At 39.6% G+C, this 22374-nt stretch overlaps 2 protein-coding genes across 5 annotated transcripts in view; both read right to left on the reverse strand.

Moving 5' to 3' along the window:
- Nucleotides 1-2286: 2286 nt before the first annotated feature.
- Nucleotides 2287-6659, reverse strand: b3gnt7 (UDP-GlcNAc:betaGal beta-1,3-N-acetylglucosaminyltransferase 7). Its single transcript, XM_034213208.1, has 2 exons — nucleotides 6422-6659; nucleotides 2287-5004 (listed from the first exon to the last, which is right to left on the reverse strand). Coding segments are annotated over exons 1-2 (1254 nt in total). The 5' UTR covers nucleotides 6424-6659; the 3' UTR covers nucleotides 2287-3752.
- A 6784-nt stretch (nucleotides 6660-13443) lies between these two features.
- LOC117544273 (lisH domain-containing protein ARMC9) overlaps nucleotides 13444-22374 on the reverse strand; it is a 48116-nt gene continuing 39185 nt past the window's right edge. For all 4 annotated transcript variants that reach the window (XM_034213187.1, XM_034213188.1, XM_034213189.1 and 1 more), the window contains 2 exons: nucleotides 16827-17020; nucleotides 13444-14556 (listed from right to left, as the gene is read on the reverse strand). In XM_034213187.1, the coding sequence (XP_034069078.1) occupies nucleotides 14534-14556; nucleotides 16827-17020 (217 nt within the window). In that variant the 3' untranslated portion in view covers nucleotides 13444-14533. The remainder of the gene's footprint in view (nucleotides 14557-16826; nucleotides 17021-22374) is intronic.

The following is a 22374-nucleotide window of genomic DNA, read 5'->3' on the forward strand; positions in this document are numbered from 1 at the left end:
AAATACAGAGAAGGAAGTGTCCCAGTGTACCCACAACACAGACCATCTGTATCCCAGTATTGACCGGTCACAGAATGGGAACAATAACATTATTGGCTAAGCCGCCTGTGTCCTTAAAGAAGGTAAACAGACATCAAGGTTTGTCCTGTATGTTACAAATTGGCGTCTTATGATAATTATTTCCATAACAATGCTGACTTTGAACCACTGTTATTCAGTCATCATTTTGATTGAATACTGTGACAATGCTTTGCTGTAGTTTTATAATTAGCATTATACAGTGTTTACAATCTTCTCATCCAAATCTGGCAAGAAAGTAAATAACTTTGCATAAACCTTTACCAACAAATGTTTACGTGATTATTTAGTTCAATCCAGGTTTTTCCAAAGTAAGGGACAATATAAGAGCATTTGTTCTTTTCATAAAAAGTGCAAAAGTTAATTTAAGTATCATGTGTAATCCATCCACCAAACTACATAATATTAAGTAACGTTCGGCAATGTGGAACACCATGTTATGTCCAATTATTATCTTTACTGTTATCTACACTGGGCTAAACATGATTTGTAACTTACGCAGCTGCTAGATGAGGTTGTCTTAGCTGATAGAGATGCCATAGTCAGCAGCATGTACAGTGTGGAATGTTCTTTTTTAATTTAAACCCCAGCAACAACTTTCCCATCTTCAGCCATGCCAATGATGGTGCTCCAGAGGCCTTTGAAGAAAATAGAGGGCTTGTGTGAAACCCTGCAGCCTCTGTCAGATGACCCCATTGACCACACTCGCATCAAAAGCTTCCTCCAATTACTTTCGACAAATGTGCAGCTCTTGGTCTGCAGGCTTGCATACATCCAAATATCATCACTTGAGTGGGACATTTACACTAGATGATAGCTTTTCAGCAAGGGAAAAATCACTTGTTTGTTTACAGCCTAGCAACAATAGTATGTCCTTTATTGTTCCTATGTTAACTGCACATCTTTTAGCTGTGGGTTTGTGTTCCTCTCTCCTTGCAGGTTTAGCAGACACAGAAGGCAGTGAGATATGAATCATTGTTTGTTCTGTTGCTCTCAGGTAGAAATGTATTTGTTTCACACACATACAGACACATTTACAATTAACACTCAGTACATCCTAATGTAAAAACTCCATTAAGTACACAAAGTAAAACAACATAATAGATTTTGGGTACGGAATGTTTTCATTACTCTCAATGTTAACTGACTAATTGTTTTACACAATATCATGGAGAGGATATCCCTTCTTAAAAAAAAGGAGTTTAAAAGTGCTGCCTTAAGTTCAATCTAATACAAACATGTAAGATTTGGTTCGTGCCTATACAGAGGAATGTCCTGTTTCTTTGATGAATTCATTGCCACCAATTAGTCTCGTCACCCTTCCTCACACCACGATGACACCACTACATGGACCCCAAACAAGAGGACATTTGACTGATGAGGTCACAGCTGCCAATAAAACATGTTTAATTACACACTCTCTTACATCACTTTAGTAAGTTTTGGTTGAACCAAATCAATGTCTTAAAATAGAAATGTAGGGCTTGTTAGTAATACGATTTGCACATTGCGGTCATATTGAATTAATCAAACTTGTGAAAATACAATAGATGATTCAGCAAATTTTTTGGGAAGGTTTAACGCTGTATCACTTGTTCATTGTGTTCCACACAGAGGAAAGTTGTGAGATTCATCTTGTTAAACTTTATCTCAGTGCGCCCTTCAGGAAACACAATATATCGAGAGGATCCAGTTTCTGTGAGGCTTTATTGTCTTTGTCCTGTAGGACATTGTAAAGAACAACAGGAAGGTATTTATTTTGTCTCTTTTACTTTTTAGGCCAACTTAAAGCTATTCATTTCCTCACTGTTTACCGTCAGTCTCATTCTCAGTGAAAAAGACACAATAGTTGACGGAGATGCTTAACATAAACTATGTGAAATGTCACACCCAGTCGGGAGGATGGACAGATACTTTCGGAAAACTAACACAATAGACTGTGTTGAAGAGTATTTACCATATTAAAAAAGAAGTTTATTCGATGAAGTTCATTGTCTTTCAATGTTATTCTTTGTTTGCACTAAAAAGGATGTTCTGCTATAATCCAGCAATGGTGTCACACTCAGTGTAGGAATAATGCAAGTCACACTTCTTCGCCATCTCACCACAGGCAGACTAAGAAGGCATGCGTGCGTGTTAAGTTGCTGAACACTGATAAAAATGAGCACTTAATATATTGTTAGATACACCATTGTGATTTTCATAACCGAGCATACATGTTTTCTTTATTGTTAAGTAGTGTAACAGATACCCGACAACACTTTTGTTGTGTGACCTGATGTGGATTTTCACATGGATATTCAATGCTGATAAACCAAACACAAAAACAGCCAATATAGGACAGATTTTCAAAGAGAACATTTTAACATTTTAATTTACAAATGACATTCTTTGTACATTTTTATTTTTACATCACCATCACCCACTATACCCACAACATTCAGTTTTATAATCATCAAACATCACATTATTATGCTCATTGGAGGCTTTAAATTAAATATTTTCCTCCTTTTTATTGAGGATTACATTAATATGTCGTTTCTCGTACCAGCATTAGTTTTAGTTCACAGTGTCATTGTAAACCCTTAACCAAATCCATGTCAAGTATATCAGCACATTCAAATCCACAGACAGCAAACATGTAACAAGTTTAGACATCTCATTTTAAAAGTTTCCAGTAGTAGTAGTAGTAGTAGATCAAGTCAGTCACATTCCAAAATAATAGTGCAAGGACCTCTACAGTACATCATTGATTAAAAACACAGTTTAGGGAACATGTGCTTCATATTAAGATAACAGGGTTACAGTAGAAAAGCCCAAACTAATTATGTTTTTTTTTTTGAATTGCCCGAATCACTGAGGTAGAGAGAATCGTCTCTTACTTGATTTGAAGCCACTGCAGAATTACACATTGACTCAAGTGAAGGAAATGTATAACACTTAATACAAACCCAAAATGCAAGCATAACTAAAGGCTGTGCAGCAAGTGCAATGGCTTTCAAACCCCAGCATCCAGGGCACCACCTCACACTGCCTTTTTATTCTCAAGATCACACTGGCCAACTAAACATTATTTCCCTCTGACCTATCAGAAAGCACATTTAGCTACAAATACATATTCATGGTTTATTTACCACTTGTCCTCATACTACACTTTTGGTTACATTTTAGGTATTAATATAAGTCGGATTGCTACCATTGGTGATTTGGCAATGAAAAGCCTCAACCATATCTAACCAGAAGGAAGGAGAAAAAAAGGTGTTGGCCACTGACGAGGGGAGGACGACAGTGTGTCCGGCTGTGATAAGGCGGAGAACCTCACACATATTACATAATGAAATAAAAAGCCTGTAGTTGCCAAGCAATAACTGTCCTCCTCAGCAAGACCGTTGAGGAAGCAGTTAAACTTAGGTTGTCTCTGAAATAATTAAGTCTTTCAGAATGCCAATATAAATACACAATTCTACAACGTTTTAAAATCTCTGTATAATTGACTTGACTTTTGAGGAATATCCTCAAAAAATTGCACTGCTAAACAGAAACAGCTAATTCTGATGTGGTCCATGGTCCTTCCCCACATAAGGGAGAGTTTACTGGGACTCTCGTGCATCACGGTGTCCACCAAGGTACAGCTCAGCGTGTTGGTGCTGTCCTGACCTGGTGCTCCCATGAAGCTATAGGATCTCCACTTTGTGTGAGCACACCAGGTCACTGTTGACCATATGCCACATGTGCATTAGGTCCGATGGGAGCAGTTTGTGTACCACAATCATGCTCTTAAAGAAACAAGGTTCTCTGTTCAATTTGCTGCTCTTATTTTTCACCAAACCAAACGTCTTAAAGGCATTGTGTTTTATAGGAGTGACCTGAAGCACCTCCAGACACATGCCCAAGAAGACATCATCGATGGGGTAAAGCTCAAGGGTGTCTGCCACCAAGTAAAGCCTCCTCGCCAGATTCCCATCCATCAGAAACCCCCCTCCACCTGCATACGGAGGGTAGTGTGTCTTATTATACAGAGCCAGGGGGATGTAGTATTTGTTTTCCTTTTTACGGATGGGCTGCGCCTTGACAATCACATCGCCCACAAACAGGTTCTTTGCCTGGTTGCCCTCTAAAAACACAAAGATGTTGTCCACGCTGACAAAGACGTCGTCATCCCCCTTGAAGACGTAGCGTACACTGGGGCAGTAGGTGTGGAACCATTTGAGGAAGTGAGTCTCCTTTAGCGTGAGGTTGAAGAAACTATCTAGGAAGTCCCACTGGAGGATATCTCCGTAGATGTAGTCCTCGTACTCCACTAGCTTCTGGTGGTTTGCTCTCTCTGCCACACTGGAGGGTTTACCAAGAAGGAAAAGGGTCTTTACTCTCTTGCCATCAATCACCTGCTCTTTGCCCCAGGTTTTTCTGATGACCTCTCTTCTGTCATGCTGGGTGGCAACAGACTTTATTATCATGAGTAAATATGTGTCGCCTGTGCACTTCTCTGGGTGGTTGAGGAGCATGGGGAAGTAACGGCAGTGTCGATAAAGCATGAATTGCTTGAAATTCTCCTCCAGGCTATTAAACCAGTTCTGACTTGAGAGGTTGAGGTTGATGCTACAGTTGGTGTTGGTAACATCCCAGGTTCTCGGGCTGCTGTCCTCAGTGATCCGGGACTTTTGTGTGGTGGTCCGATTTTTAGGCATCAGCTGGTGTTTGCTAGCCTTCCAGAAACCTTTCATTCCCAGGTTCAAGTCACTTTTGTCCTCCCCAGCAGCTCCATGCTCCGCCCCCTCTGAGGTATCTGTCCGAGCCTGCCTTTCAATTTGGAAGGTAGCCCCCATGTTGATGCTTCCTCTTTGGATAACAGTCAGCGCGACCACAGCCAGGAAAAACATGACACCCACCCTCTTGTACACCTTCCAGCGGTCTCTGTTGTTCATCCTGGGGGAAGACAAAGACCACAGCCAGTCAGAGTTAGGGCAAACACATCTAGATAATCAGAAAGAGCCATTTACATTGTTTAATCCCAAACCAATTGAACTGCAGTGGTGGACAGTACCTGAGTACCTTTACACAAGTTCTGTCTTAGGTACAATTTTGAGGTACTTAAATCGAGTATTTCCATTTTATTCAACTTAAGACTTACCACTGAATTGTAGTAATATTATACATTTCATTACAATGTGTGTGGTGTAGAGGATGCCATTAAGCATGAAACTTGCAATGAGGAATCAAATATGAATCTCTGAAAACTCAGTCAAAATGTTGTATTGTGTTGTTTAAAAATGATTATGAACTTTATTTTCACTATTGAAGGACTGAAAACAGGTTGTTATTTTTTGCAAATAACTGCTCCATAAGAAAATACTTTAATTTGGGGTTTGTGTGAAATGTTTTCAGTACACTAACAATAAACAGTTTAAAACAATATCAATGCATACTCAAAACATGCAGCCAGCAAAGCAAAGCACAGCCTGAGGGCAGGTTTACATCATAATATGATCAGCATGTACTTAAATAGAATTTGCATAAAAGACAGTACAATGCTTCTCCCTAAGACTTTACTAGGTTTGCTCTAAACAAAATAAATGCAGCAGAGGTGTATCATCCCCTCCATTTTTAAACATAACACAAGCAAAGTAACACTTGTCACTATTTATTTAACCAGTGTAACTTCTGGAAGAACACGTGGATGTACTTTGAACGTGAAGTAACCCCTGGAGCTTCAGAATTCTCACATGTCCAACAAGTCGTGCCAGGGCTCGTTATGCTCACGACCCCAGAGACACTCCCATGTGGGGCAAATAGGAGAGTAACCCCCCACCAAAAACAGAAAAATCACAAACAAACAAGGTCAACCAAGGCTAATTATGGACGCAGAGCCTACATGGCAGTCAATTCGTTAAAACAAATTAAATCGTATAGTTATCTTTGTTGATAATGAAAGTTCATTTGTAATTGTTCTGGACTCACATGTTGACACGAAAGCACACAATATGCCACACTTCAATTATCTTAAAGTTAATAATTGTGTCGGGACTTTACAATTAATAAAGGATACTGGTAAAAATCAGCATTACCTCTATTATGTTTGCCATCTATACTGCTTTGTTTTCATAAAACAATCTGTTAAAATGGGCAATTAAATATTTAACTTTTAAACTATTTGTTTAAAAGTTAAAATATGTTTGTTTCGTGTTCTTTTTAAATGCACAGTCTTGCTGAATTACACTACGCTAAAAGATTCAACATTTTCAGTTGTTGCCTTTAGGTGCATAAATTAAAACGAAAGATAATTAAAACCAACAGATGGTGTTAAATTGTCAATCTTGCCTAAAATGATGAAGAAGACACTCACATGTTGTTCCTGCTTGCGACGATCCGTGGCTTGGAGACAATAAAACCGATAAAAACCCGATTATTGAGCCCAGGAAAGTGGAATGGCTTGAGTTTGTGTCTCTCCGGTTGATGGGGAAAAGTTATAAAATAATCCTTTCCATCGCGACGGTCTTGGTTGGTGCAAATGGTGACAGATGCACGGAGCTGGTGGAGGTGGATGTGGTGCCGGGTGCCCGGGACTGCCTCCTCTCTCCCTCCCTCAGAAGTGCTTTTAAGGGCGGCTGCAGTTACGTGGAAGACCACTTACACACAGGATGTAGATGATGAATGAGCAGCAGAGAAATCAAGGGTCCGCCCATGTATACACAGGACTTACTTCACATAGTAGGCTACTCCATCAGTTAACATTGGATTTTATTTGTTCCTTTCCATCAGTAAAGGTCTGTGGGGTGGAATAACTAATCCACCAGGTTGCATGTTGGCTTTATACTCGTGTTTACTGGATTCCTCCTGGAAAACTAAAGTCTAACCAGAAGTGAAAAGTAACTAAGTGTATTTACTCAAGTAGCCTATGTCCTAAGGACAATTTTGAGATACTTGTTTACTTGAGTATTTCCATGTTATGCTACTTGTACACCACTACAATTCAGAGGTAAATTGGGTGCTTTTAGTCCACTATGTATTTTGTACCTTTAGTTACTTTACATATTTGGATTCATATTGTGAAATATAACACTTAAATAAGACTTGAGTTACACCTGGAGTACATTTCACATGCTGCCCTGCAGTATACAAAAACTAAAACGTTTTCCAACTTCTAAAAAGCTGAGACGACATTAAGGTAGATTTAGTTACCCACCCCCCATGTTCATTTATTTGTTCACATTTTCTAATCTGAATAACATTTGTAGAATGTGAACTCCTCCGTAGGTAATTATACCCCTATCATTATCGGACATACAACACTCAAATATAAATTATATATATTTATATATTCCATTAGAGGACGACTTTAATATCCCTACCGAGTTATTATAAATCTTTTAAACTTTTTTCCATAGACCTCCACTGTGATTGTTCTCCCTCAGTCAGCTGTTTCCTGTTGATGTGTAAAACAGGTGGATTTAACTAGCTAACAGAGCCACAATGACTTACTCATCTATTAGTCATATTATTCTGTTCTTACCATATGAACCTTCCGGTATGCTACTGACGTCATAGAGAGGTCCTGGAGCAGTCTCAACAGAGTTTTATCAGCTCCCTGACCTTTCACATCCATTGTGTAACTACATATTTATTTCATATAATTGTTAGGCTATACAAATGATACGTCAATTGACATTTTGTTATAGCCTGGGAGCTGTTCAAACCAGGTATGGCTTTTTTTTTTGTGAAACATGAATCCCACTTTTTGCAGACAATTTCTGGAAAACAAAAGCAAGTTATGCTTTCTCTAAAGGGATACAATCTGGTGAATGACAAAGATATTTAATGACCCCAATATGATTTGTCTGTGTTTGTACGCACCAAGTACTAACCACGATGCGTGAGTTAATAAATCTGAATCTGGACATTAAATGGTTTTCTTTTTATTCTTAAGGCCTCTCAGACATGGAAGCAAGATGAAGACTGATGATGGGTGAAATGCTGATTTCACAGCTGTCACCATTACTACCGCACTTAACCCTTGCTGTGGCAAACTGTGCTCTTACCCCTTCATTATGGTCTATGGAAGAAACAACAAAAAAAGCAACACAGCTGCATTCCAAAATATCTCCTTCCTCTCCTCCTCTCTCCATTTCCTGGATCCAGCCAGCCATCCTTTTCAGGGCCATGTGCATCCTGTTGCCTGCTGGCTGTGTTTTTTCCCGTTTGTTTTTTTTCCTCTCTGTGGGTTCAGGCTCTGAGAGTTCTGTAGATGAGTGAAGTGGTGATAGACACCACAGTCCCTGGTCTTTTCCTTGGCTTGAAAGGCAGCGTTAGTCACTGACGGCCACCAGAGCCATTAGCCAAAAAAGAAACTGAGCCCTATCAGATCATTGTGACTTACTGCAAAATGAAACTAATGCCAGGATATGACCTTGTAACTGCAATTTGATTTACTTTCATAGTTAACTTAAAATTCAACTTCTACAAATAAATAAATAATGACATTGCAGAGTTTTTAACCTTAAAGCTGTGCATATTGTCCCTTCTTTACAAATGAAAACTTGTAAGGTCAAGGGGTCACTTGTAGTGTTGTACCTAGAAAGAATTGTCCTCTAGTGTTATAGAGTCTTTCAGCTCATTGTTTTGATTTGTTGGTCCTCAACTCATCTGTTTTGGTTCACCTAACACTAATCCTAACCCGAACATCTCTTGTCCATCTTGTTTCAAACAACAGCAGGCAACTCTTAGCAGCAACAACTAACGTGTCCTTTTCAACAACTAGTGCTACTGTTGGTATATCAAACACCTCTTATCCGTAGCATTGTTTTAACATCCTTGAGTAAAAAGTATTGTTCTCAAAACGTCCACAGATCAACACCAAGAGTGAAAGATAACAGTAGTTTATAGAATTGTTTACCCATTACTCATTCTTAACTACCTGCATGCTGGGAAGTGATACAGTTGTTCAATCTTTATCGGCAACAGGTGAAAAGACACAATGTGACCCACCCTCGTCCTTCCCTGCATCACTCCATTAGCGATAATTTCCTTCTCACCTCCCTTTCATCTTTTGTAGTTTATCGAAGAACGAGGAAGTATGTGAGCTGCAGGGTTTGTGTTAATAACAACAAACTACTGTCAATAAGATATGGAACACTTTTTCCGGTACTTCTGACACAGGAAGTTAGTGCTAATCCTTTGTTGGGTTTAACACACCTGAGGGATTTGGGTAAGGATTACCTTTCACTCTGTGCAACTTTTGTCAAGTGTCTGCTTGGAATGAACGAGCCTCAGAAAACCCATGGTCTCTTCCTTCTTGGGATGAGCGAGGGCCCCTGGTTGCTAACTCCTCAGTCACCATGAAAGAATGTACTGCTGGGGAAGAGAACGTGGCTCGAGGGGATCTTTGTCTTTCCCCTCCTTCTTTTCCACTCAGCCGTCAACTGAGGATGTTTAAGGTTGATAGAACAAAGGCATGTGATTGGACTGTTATGAAGGCCCCTGTCAGCTGTGGCTATAGGTAAACACCTGCCCCCCCTCCCTCTAACCATGCAGAGGCCCCTACAGGTTTAGTCAACAATCTAACAAGGTCACCAGCACCCAGTGGAGGACATGGTTGAAGTACTCCTTATCACTTAAAATTGAAAGTTCTTCACGCTTTGCCGATTTCTGCCAAATGAAGTTCCTGGTAGTGCTTTGGTAGTGTTAACCTTCCTGTACAGTTAGTGATTTAGTGACCTTCTGATTTTTACTAACGACTGCAGTGTCCCCGTGGTAAAGGCACACGAATGATATCAATGATTATATGATTTTATTTTGGAAAATGTGTGTAATTAGCATCTTGCAGCAACAGAACAATTTGAGAATAGGACGGTACATAACTCAAGGTCAACTTACTCACTTTTGGATGAGCATTGGACCATATCTTATGGTCCTCATAAGCCCTGGGTTGTTTTTTTAAAACGCTGTTGATCAAGACTAAACTACCAAGCCTAGCGATAACCCTCGTGTGGTGTTCTCTTCATTACTCCCCCCTGCGGCTAGAGGGCTGAACACAGCCAAATGGTATCTGTTCCTTTGGGACAAGTACACTTTTTGTGTGTATTTTTACCTCTATGAGTACATTTTTCAAGACAAATTCTTAATCAGAATTGCTTTTAGAAATGTACATTGTTCTTTTTCTTCCCTAAACTTTACTCCGATACAGAGAATTCCTAAAAGTGCTGAGTATACTGGAAAGGTTCTACATCTAGAGGTCTGTGACACCTGGGTAGACTTAATTTGATGATGAAAACCATATGATACAGTCCAAAGCAAATAGCTGATTTTCAAGTTGAGTTTATTAACGGTTGTTTTCTATTAAAATAATTAGCTGTCAATCTCATTTCTAGAGAGGTTGGTGTTATCCAGACCAATATCCAGGCCAGAGGAAGGCAACTGGGCTCACTGTTAAACTGATTGTGATTCGTCCCCTTCCTGTTCCATAACCCAAAGCCAGAAACTGGCATTAACTGGGTCTCACAAAACATTGTTTGGATTTGCTCTAGTGTACACACAAAAAAAGAGTAGAAGCTTTCATGCTAAAGGTTAATGGACAGTTTGTGTGGACATTCCTGAGAAGGTCAAAAATGTAAAAGGTGAATTCCAAATAAGCTTTTGCTTTAGTCTATTTGATAGGTGGCCTCTTAAACCTTTAACAATACTGTCTTTTGGAAAATATCCTAAGCTTTGACAATAATACATTCTGTCAATATGTAATGTTTTTTTAACTAGCCTCAGGGAAAAACACAGCTTCGATTGTTTACGACAAAAGGGCAGTAGTGGGGGTCACCTCTATCTGTGTGTTCAAAAGGACCGGTCAGGAGGAAACAGGAGGTTCAGTAGACACTAGACAGAGACACTAAAACGCTGTCTCTTCTTAGTTGGTGTCACCTTTTATCAGTGGAGCACATGGTATCTACTGGTAAACTGAGAGTGGTGTCAGTGATCTTGGTGACAGTGAGGGCTCTTCAGTGGAAGATGCTTCTGTCTTTGGAGATTTGAGTGTTGTCAAGTGTCTACTAACTGGGAATTACCTTTGGATTATTTGCCATCATTCCCACTGTTATGTTCACATTTTCTCATGGCAAGTTCACTTAACAAGTTCATAAACAGGCGTCTGGGTTAAGTGTTTTAACTCTTATTACAAGTAAGGTCAAGGTTCAAGGTTGTATAATTACACTTCTTCGCTGTTACAATGTATACCTAAGGTCTTTATTGGGGAATAAGTGAGTAAATTAGTCAACTGTTATGGTGACATTTGAGAGTGATGGGCAAAACCACGGACCAATTCTTTAAATGTATTTCTTCCAGAGTAGCTTTGTTGTGTAAGATTTGTTGCAAGTACAAAACTGAAATAATGGAACTTTTAAAATTGATTTTGACAAGAGCCTTCTTCAATACCTATAGCTGAGAAAGTAGGCCCTTATCATGTGAGCTTTCAATTGCAATTAGTTAGGAGCTTTTAGAGCTCTGGGCTGTTACCCACTTTGTCTGATTTATAACTCTGCCTTGAAGACAATACACTAGCTTTACAACTTGTTCAGATACAAGCTGGAGGAAAGATACTTGTCTGCACTGTGTGCTGTAAAGGCCCACATCGGAATCCCCTCAGTGCATTAAAAAAAGCTGAGTTAAATGTTTGATAATTTTTCTTTCAGTCTTTATCCACACGTTTGTTTTGATAGAAAATAGCAGCTTGAAGTGACAGCTGGAGCTCCGGGTTACACGGCCACCTGCTGCAAGTGCGTCAGTCTGTCATGTAGGTCCTGTTTCCTCACATTGTGCTGCTGCTCACTGGCAGAGTCCACCATATTAATTGTTGAATATGTCATGTCTCCAGGGACCAAATGTGAGTGTTAGTCAGACCTGCAGAGCTAAACTAGCTCTATCCGTCCTGTAGACTTTTCATATCGAAGGGAAAGTCGACATTGCATGTATGTTTATTTTATATATATATATATGAAGTGTTTTCTTGGCTGGATGTTAACAAGTATTTTTGGGTAGTAACAACTTCGTCACTGGAACTCTACTTGTAGTTATGCCACTTGATATAAATATATAGTATTAAAATGTGATGGATTAGGGCTTGTATTTAAGAGCTGGAATTTAATGTGGGTTACTGTGATAAAGGAACAACTTTGATATATATCAAAGCCACACATTACCAGGTGAGCCAACAAGGTTTCTCAACGCATTCATTTTTATTATTTACACCTGTGCGTAGCCTGCGTGTGACATGTAATGCCATTGAAAAGGATTATTTGCTTGTTAACACTGGTGACACACATAGGAGGGCAGGTCCAATTGTAATTTGCCACAAATGCAACACACCTACAGTATAGGCAAACACAGATGTTTGTTTAGTTAGGCCTTGTGAGGACAATCAAAAAAGGAAGTATTCTTTGATGTTTTGGTCTGGGTTAGGGTTTGAAAGTTTCAAACCAAGAGAGAGAGAGAGAGAGAGAGAGAGAGAGAGAGAGAGAGAGAGAGAGAGAGAGAGAGAGAGAGAGAGAGAGAGAGAGAGAGAGAGAGAGAGAGGAGAGAGAGGAGAGAGAGAGAGAGAGAGAGAGAGAGAGAGTGAGACAGGCCTTAACTGAACATCCTGGCTCGTTCCTTTGATTACACATCTTTCTCATTCAGTCTTTATCTTTTCTGGAAATGTATCAGTGATAAATAAACACTGTAATTTGAGAGATCGTTTTTATTATTAATCTTTTCAACTATAAAAATCCCATTATTCCACTCAGATCTTAAACTACATTCGCGACAGTTTGCCTACTATGAACAGCAGTTGGATTTTACAAGTTTTCCCAAACCCTAAGCAGGTACAATCTTTACAGCCTATGTGTCTAGCCCTGTCACCTGTACAATATTATGTCCTCTGAAAGCACTCTGTTGCCCAATGACAAATCAGAGCAGCCAATGCAAGTATCGAGTACTCATACGACAGCTGATCTTAGAATATAACTTGAATACTCGTGATTATTATCGGGACTTTACTTCACCGTGTTTTCAGAACATTTGTAAGAGTGCAGCTGTCAGGTGAGTTAGCGAGTGTAACATAGCTTTCAGTGTACAACACGATACAGGAGCAGACATCTTCCTGCTGTGGGACTTCTCAACGAGTTGAACACAAATACTTTTTTCTTTGCACAGTGAAGCACAAAGGGCAGCACACAACACTGCGTGGGCACAATATGCCAACTACTGGCTGGCAGTCATTATGTAAAGGAGGTGATTTATAGTTCTAGCCTGCACTTTGGATCAGCTGCAGTGAGGATGTAGAACAGAGCTTTTAGAAAATGCTTCAAAAACTGAGAAAATCCACATCAATCAACGAGGCAAGACATGTTGGTTTCGAAGACAAAACAGATGGTCAAACATTTATTTAAAACCACTTAAAAAGTACTTACTTTCCAAATGAATTATATCAACAATGTAGCGGTTTACATAAATAAACTGTACATTACCACGCCTGGAAAACACCGTGCAAATGTACAATGCTGGATTCAAGACACAATTCAAGTCTTTTGGTCGGATGGTGTATAGAGGGTAGTGTATGTTAATTGCAATAAGCACTTCTAAATATATTTTTAAACATGCACTAGCCTGACAACTTGTCAGGCTGAACATTTCCTGGAACATAAGTTAGACAAGAGCAGCTACTCTGATACGAGAAATATTTGAAGTAAAGCCAGTACGATTATTTATTTATGTGGACGGATCTTTTCCACCACATTAAAAAACCAATATATACAGGATGTAGTGAAATCAAGATGAGAACTTATATCTGTACAATCGATTCAAAGACATAAAAAAATCATTTGCCATTCGTCATGTTAAACACATTTCCCTTTTTGACGATCAAGAGTTTAGCAAACATTTTATCTGTATGCCAAGTCATGTTATATTTTCTTAACCCCTAATCCCTCATTTACATATAGTGAAAACCAGGTAAAACAATACTATGCTTAAGTAAGAACACTTCAGCTTGTATTTAGACTCAAGCACAGCTCTGATCGAATATTTAAATCTTTAAGCTCCGAGCTATACTTACTCCTTAGAATACACACATTCCTCTAAACGTGAATTTGGTCCTGCTTGGATGTGTTTCACATATTTAAGTGTGCCAAATATAACCTTGAGTAGAGAGAATCAGTGCCAGCTAAGACTGCAAGGTGCACAGAGTTGGACGGCGGGGGATTGTGGTTATTGTTTATATTATGTTACAGAAGAAGTCTGTGCTGAAGCCAAAAAGGGGGGAGGGGGAGACAAAATGGAGAGCCACAATCCTTCACATTGTTCAAGCGCCTCCTCCTGCTGCTGCTGATCCTGGACCATCTCTGTTGCCCTGACCTCGATCACAACCTGAGGGGATGATGTTACAGGAAGCCTGATGTTCCCGGACAGATAACGCTCCTCCATGGTGACAGCTCCCTCTTCACCTCCTCTTCGACTGGCTGCCTGAAGGAGGAGAGAGAAGAGGGAGGGAAGGGTGTACGGTTAGGAAAGAGGAGATTAACTTATCAATACAAAACTAAATTGAAGATGGCCTCCTGACATGTTTTAGGACATATAAAAAGAATCTGCTTGGATGTTTTTTTGGTTGATGTGTTTTCCCCCCTTTATCAGATGAATGTCACAAGTGCCCTCCAGTGCCAAACACACACCATGGGAGGTTCACAAATTGAATCGGGGCAATTATAAAATATAAAGGGCAGACCCCCGGGCCAGACACCCTATCCCGCAATGTTAACGAGAGAGAGAATAAATGCCCATTTATTCCTGCCTACTTAGTCATCATTTTTATAATTTGGGATCAGAGATAGTGCTGCACTTCCTATAATTTCCCCGGCAACATAACGGAGATCTGTCATCATGTGAAGCCGTGTCAACATGACTTGGGAAGGTTAATGCGGTTTTTTTCCATCGTCAACATGGCGAAGCCGGCATGGCTCCCCTCCTCCTTTGTGCAGGCTGAGTGGGTGGTCAGCTACAGAAACCTCTCCTCTATCTGTCCTCAGCCAAAGGATCGTCTCTGTCAGCCACAACTGATGTGTTTACCAAATGTGGGCCTAAAGCAGGGGTGTCCAAACTACGTCCCGGGGGCCAAATGCGGCCCGCGAGCCATTTTAAAATCGGCCCTCAGCAAATCAAAAAGTATAATGAAATATGGCCCATAAATGAAACTTGTGCTTGTCTTGTATTGTACTTCTTAAATATAGATGAAAACACATATGACACAGTAGTATTCATGTGTTAAGAAGCCCACTTTTCAAAGCTTTTTTAGTTGATAAATATAATAACTTATTTAAATAACAAGCTTCAAATAAACTCTTCCTAGTTCCTCTTATGATAAGCAATCTGAGTCTGCTGTTTTAAGGAATGTCCTGCTAACAAAATAATGTAAACTCTATGGAGAGCTGTGATATAGGCTGTTGCTTTAAAAAAAAAAAAGAAGCATATTAAAGTATTAAGCATAATTGACCTACATTTGATTGATTCTGCTAACTTATGAGGCAATATACCTCACCTCTAGTGAGTGGCCCAGACCTTCGTATATTTTTCTGTATGTGGCCCTTGGACACCCCTGGCCTAAAGGGAAGCCTGTCTCAGTGTGTGGTTGGCTGCCAAACTCCACCAAGCAGCCATCATAAGGCATAATAACGGCTAAATTACAGATTTGATTCAAGTGAAAAGAAACTGAAAAGATAGTGGGTCAGAAAAAAAAAGTATGAGGCTAGCTCAAAGGGAAGGAACGAATAAAAGCTACTTATTTGGTTTGCCATGTCATGTGCGCCTGCTCATTGCCTTCAAGCGGAGCTACGATGAACTGACTTCCTTATAATAGTCGATAGAGGTCTGACACTTGCCAGACCTCTTAAGTACAACACACACACAGGGATGTGGTGGCTAAGACAAAGCATTAGGCCGTATTACAGGCTTAATGGTAAGGACACTCTGTGTAAGAGCCGGAGGTTCTCGCTCATCAAATACAGTTAAGATGCATGAGAGCATGGAGAGATGTTATCACCCAACTAAAGGCACCAGAGCTACTGGGCAGGCCAGCCATCCTCTAAGTTCTATTTTAATATGTGAAGTTGTCAAAGAAGAAAATGTATGTGGCCTCGAAAAAAATAATATCCTTTTTTTAGTTGTTCTAAAAGCAAAGTTATATGATGGCAACAAAAACACACCTTTCACGCGCTCTCATCTGCCATGTTTGCTATTTAAAACACAATGTTCAAATATATCTAAGAAGCAGCTAAACACAACAACACATGGCCTGTCAAACGTAGGGTTGAGGCAACTGTGAGTGAATGTATGAATAAATACTTTAAAATGTTTAAGCCAATTTTTGGCAACTGAGAAAGGACTTTTAAAAGCTATCAAACAATTTTGGCACAAGTCCAGTAAGAAGGTCAGAAAATGCTAAAAATGACTTTGTGCAACTTAAGACATGAGCTTCAGGGAAATTGGAGTATGATTTGTTATTTTGCAGTAAATCCTACTCAAAAAGGAGAGAGAACAATTCTGGTAAAACTTGTTTGTATAAAGTTGGAAAAAAACAATATTTGTCTGAAGTAAAATTGAGTAAAACATACAGAGACAGAATTCAACTCAGGACGTGTTTTCAGGACGTGTTTTTCAAGACAACTTCATTTTCTATATCATAATACAGCAACCAGCTGGAGCACACACTTGCATATCTTGAAACTTGGGCATATGCTTACTTCCACTCTGTTGTCCCCCTCCTTCTGTGGCGCTCACGGAGCCGGGCCGGCTGCTCTGCTGTGGCTCTGAGTGGGAGAACTGGGGGGCCAGAGCGGGGCCCCGAGCCCGCAGAGCGCTGCTGTTCTGTCGGGCTGGAGGTTCAGGGGTTCGGTGAACTTTGGGCTGGCTTGAATATGCAGAGCCATACTCACCACTGAACAGAGGGAAAGGAAGAGGAAGAAATAAAAGATTCGTTTTTCTTTGTAGCTATAATCAAATATAACAACAATAACTCCATCTGTTTCACAAATCAAAATAAACACCATGAAAGAAAAAAGGTGATAACATATAACTAAACGAGCAAGCCACATGAATGTCTGGGAGCAAATTAATTGTATATGCTACACAAATATGGCCAGGATCCGTTGAATTTTCGGAAATATTGGGTTGCAGATTTTCAAAAGGGGGGTTCGTTTAGCATGAAACACTTGAAATAACGAAAGGATAAGTTAAAAAATAAAGTAGAAAGAAAGTGAGGTCAAAGAAAACTATTTCTGCAAAAAAGTTAGCAATCAGAGTCAGACCTAAATATTTCAGATGTGTATATCTCCCACTGCACTGTAACTTTAACTCATGTAACTTTGTTATTCATGTTTTATTATCTTTGCTTTTAAATGAGTGTTTTAAATACCATTTTATAATATGTTTCTTAATGCTCTTAATGTCTTTCATTTTTGTAAAGTACTTTGAATTGCCTTGTGTTGAAAGGTGCTATATAAATAAACTTGCCTTGCCTAAACAACATTTGCTTTTGAAAAATACATTGGAACAGAGTAAGGCTACATTGACCAATCTATACAAAAACTCCTTTATTGATGTTCTTTAGTTCCTCTACTCTTATTTCTTACGGTTAGAAGGATCATTTTCTATCTGATGAGCTTCTCAGTAGCTGTGAGACACAACACAATGAACAAATCTCATTTCACAGAAGGTTTCTGTTAAGGTTACTAATAAAGGACTGGCTTATCTAAAGCCAGTTGAGTAGCACTTGAAATGTTTGGCTCTATGAAACCTGATGTTTTCTTCAAGGTTGTGTCTTCCTGGTCGAATGTACTTATTGTAAGTCGCTTTGGATAAAAGCGTCAGCTAAATGCAATGTAATGTTTCATAGCACAGATATCACAGCTTTACTGTGTGCAACATCAACCTCACACAAGCCTCTTGCCCTTGATAGCATCCCTTCACTCGTTTCAGTCAATAGCTGGCATACCAGACTATTGTATTGATACTTCAGAGATAGCAAATAGGGACAGCTAGTCTGTGTGCAGTTCATAGTTATGCAAATGACTAGGGATGTAGCGATATATATCGAATATCGCGGTAAATAAATGTCTCGATACCGTTGTGAGACTGACAACATTTTATTTTTAAACCTTTATTTAACCAGGTTGAGATCCACTGAACCATCCATTAACCATTGAGATCATTGATCTCTTTTTCAAGAGAGACCTGTCCAACATGGCCGCAAGTAGGTTACAACATGAACATAAAACAACAGATAACAATAAAGGACATCGTATTTACAGGGCTACATGTACATACCTAGAGACATTGACAAGTACCAACAGTATATTTATATCTCGCCCAGTCAATAAGCCTCACCTTCTTGGCAAAAACGGTATTGTTTTTGAAGTGGTGGAGAGACAATGCACAGTTTTACCCAGTGCTGTCACCCATGGCCAAAGCATATCTCGCTGTCCCGGGAACATCAGTACCAAGCCAGAGAGTTTTTTCCACAGCAGGGGATATTGTAAACGCCCAAACATCCCAGCTTCTACCTGGAAATGTGGACATGCTCATATTCCTAAAAGATAACCTTGATGATGCTGAGTGAGTGAGTGAGTGAGTTAGTGTTGAGTTACTTGAAAAACTAAAGTGAAATTTAATTTATTTTATTGCAGGGTCTGATTATTATATTTTTGGCACTTTAAAATACTACTATCCTACTAAAATGCTGTACAAATCAGATTTATTATTTAAGAAAGAAAAATGTTTCAAGTAAAAAAAAATTTGTTTTCAAAAGAAATGTTTAGAAAAACTAAATTTCAAATTCCATTTTTTCCCCTTTATTTTTCAATATCGCGATACATATCATACCGTGGACTTGTTATCGCGATATTATCGTACCGTGAGTTTTTGGTATCGTTACATCACTACAAATGACACAATATTTAGCATGGGCTTCCAATGAAAAGCAAGCATTGGAAAAGGCCCCAATGGTTCACTAAAACCACAAAGAATACTTGTGGTCATGCCTGTGTGAGTCTGAGAAAAAGGATCATATTGGATAAATGACTCTTCTGCCTCCAGTCTCACAAAGGCCCACACTTATGTCCTTATCTGACAGGAGCCACATGACCTACATCCTGAGAGCAATCCCATACAATAATAGATGGATGGGTTTCAGCTTCATTCTTCTTCCTGCTCACAGTAGTCACATTGGCTCCATCATCCCTGATATCATCTGGTAAAACTGAATGTTGCAAAAGGAAGTGAAGGGCTCTAATAGGGTCTATACAATCTCTCGTTCCTGTGGAGCAGGGAACTGACATTTGCATACATGTTTTATAAACTGCAAAACATTTGCACAAATAACAACTAAGTCAGCAACAGAGTGTCAGTCCTCTACTTTGATGTCTGGAACATAAAAGCCTTCTTGGCCCTTCCATTGATCGAGGTTGAATCGAATGAGTTGAATGAGTTTGGATCAGAGCTTTTCCAGTAAACAAAACAAAAAAGGGTATTCATTAACCTATCAACAAACGCAAACATCTACTTTTGATATTTGCCAAATTGCTGTGTTGCTAAGATTCTTTTCACCAGAATATCAAAAGACTTGCCTTGAAATTGGGGTGAAATGAGGCCATTTAAGTCTGTTTTGTAGAAGTGTTTTACGTTTGTTGGGAGGATGGGGTGATGGGGGGGGCGGGATAACTGAAGCGGAATCATTGCTCTTGGCGGGATTCAGGAGTCAAGTTCCTTAGGGATTTGAAGGAGAGGAGAAGCAGGGGAGCTTTGATTGAATGGCTCTCTTTGTGGGAAGTCCTCGTTCAAACGCATGTCACAGTCTCACAGAGCAGCTTGGCAACGCTGAGTCACCGAACACTCCTGCCAACTCTCTCCGCTACGCACAAATACGCTGACACACATCTCAGAGTTTCACATGAACCTCAGCTGACTTGCACAGTTGTTTATTATCGGAATATATTAGTTAAATAATTGTAAATAAAAATGTGTGTATTGGTAGTTGCGAACAAACAACTGATCATAAAGCACACAATCTGAAGGCTTCTCATTTAAATACTGCAGTTTTATTGTGTTATTGTTGTGTGTTCTTTCTCTTCCAGTGCTTCGTTTGGAGTCAGAAGGAAGGTATTATAAACTAGGGATGCCAGTGATTATTCGATTATTCGAATATTCGTTACAGTCTCCATAATCGAATATTATTTTTAAAAATCGATTTTATTTATATATGTTTTTATTATTATTTATGTTTTTTGTTTTTTTCTGGCTTAGTTTCAACCAAAATATAGACTAATGCTAATAATAGTAATAGTATTAATAATTGTAAATGGCCATTGGTCACACCACCAGTTTGTTTTACTGTAAACTTGGAGGAAGCCTGCGTGCAGAGCAGACTGCTGCTGCAGCACGCTACACACCGACCCCGCCCCCACCCCCCCCCCCTCTCCCTCACACGTGCGACTAAAGATGAACAAAGCGGCAGGTAAAAATAGTTCCTCCTCGTGGAACTACTTCGAACTTACAAGTCCAAAGGAAGTTAAATGCAAGCTCTGCGAAAAGCAGTAGGGCCTGGCTCATTTCGTGGCATCTGCCGGCAGTGGCAAGTACTTCCGGCATCTGCCACAGAGGCCAGGCCACTACTCCGTGGCATCTGTGGCAAGTACTTCCGGCATATGCCACAGATGCCACTACTCTGTGGCATCTGTGGCAAGTCTACTTCCGGCATATGCCACAACTTGCCGAGGCATCTGCCGCTGCTCAACGGGAGTTGCCACAAGATGCCAGAGTAAGAGAAGGTTTACTGTAGCTGCCACTCGCCTTCCGTGGCAAATGCAGCTATTTAAACCTGTATTTATCATGTAACATGTCGCTGTTTAGGCATGACTTTATCGAACTGATCTGTACACAGGACTGATGTGCGATCTCTATTTTTCAAAAAAGATTATACATTATCATTTCTATTCAATTTTACTTGGAGCATGGTTTGCTAAAATAAACAAACGTGCTATATTTATGATGAAATATTGGCGAGTGAGGGTTGCAACGCCCTTGGCAATTGTCGCTTCTTGAGGGGAGTTTCCACTGCTTGCTACGATAAACCAGGTGTATGACTAGTAAAGACAAATAATTAACAAATACATATCTGTATTGACACAGCAACGTGTACACTGGTGTTATTAGACTTGGCTACAGACTTAGGGCAGCTGTAACTGATTGCAGTTGCCACTGCTAGTGAGATGCTAAGGTTTACTTTATAAATTAGGCAAAGGACAGTTATATATTTGCCTTCACCAGCAGCATTTTATCCCGTTATGAAATGTCATCATTTCGACAAACTACATAAACGTTATCTTGCACGTTTTATCGAACCATCTCCATTTCTAACTTTAATATATTTAAAAAGAGATCTCTCTCATCTGCGTGCGGGGGCGGGGCCTCACAGACATGCTGTGCACACAGTTCTGCCGGTAATGAATATTAGGATATATTTTGTGAGGAAACTTTTCCACCAATAATTCCAATAAGTATTCCAAAATGTATTCACTTCAGGTTTACGAAAGTAACTGTATTCGGATGAGTTGTTTTTCAAATGTAACGCGAGCTGAATACAGTTAGGCTACTTGATTTTTGTATTCTGATTACGTAACGCCGACATGTATTCCGTTACAACCCAACCATGTGTACAGATCATCAGTCCTGTGTACAGATCAGTTCGATAAAGTCATGCCTAAACAGCGACATTTTACACGATAAATACGGGTTTAAATAGCAGCATTTGGGTCGGTCGAATAATCGATTATTATTTGCCAGGGCTGCCGAATAATCGATTTTGATCATGGTCAGTTTCTGGCAACCCTATTATAAACCAGCACGTTTTTGCTTAATTTGTGTTCTTTAAAATGTGTTGTTTGTTGTTCTTTTGTGTGCTCCTTTTAATGGCAATAGGGACCCATATAATATATGATGGCGGCGGTGATATTACAGGGTTGCCAACTCTCACGCATCTGGCGTGTGACACACGCTTTCACTCTCAATCTCACGCTCTCCAAACTATTCTCAAGCCAAAAAAAAGAATACCGAAGACTAGAAACGGTTTTGAAAACTTTTGTCAGGTAGTGATCGTCTTCTCAATAGAACATCTTTGATAATGTCTTCTGGCCAACAGGAAGTCCCGACGGAGAATACTTTTGCATTTGCTGTTGTAGCCTACATCTCTATATACATCGATACAACATTACGTGTTGATAGAAATCAACACGTAAT

This window comes from Gymnodraco acuticeps, unplaced genomic scaffold (genome assembly GCF_902827175.1).
Source record: "Gymnodraco acuticeps unplaced genomic scaffold, fGymAcu1.1, whole genome shotgun sequence".
In the NCBI taxonomy this organism is placed as follows: domain Eukaryota; kingdom Metazoa; phylum Chordata; class Actinopteri; order Perciformes; family Bathydraconidae; genus Gymnodraco; species Gymnodraco acuticeps.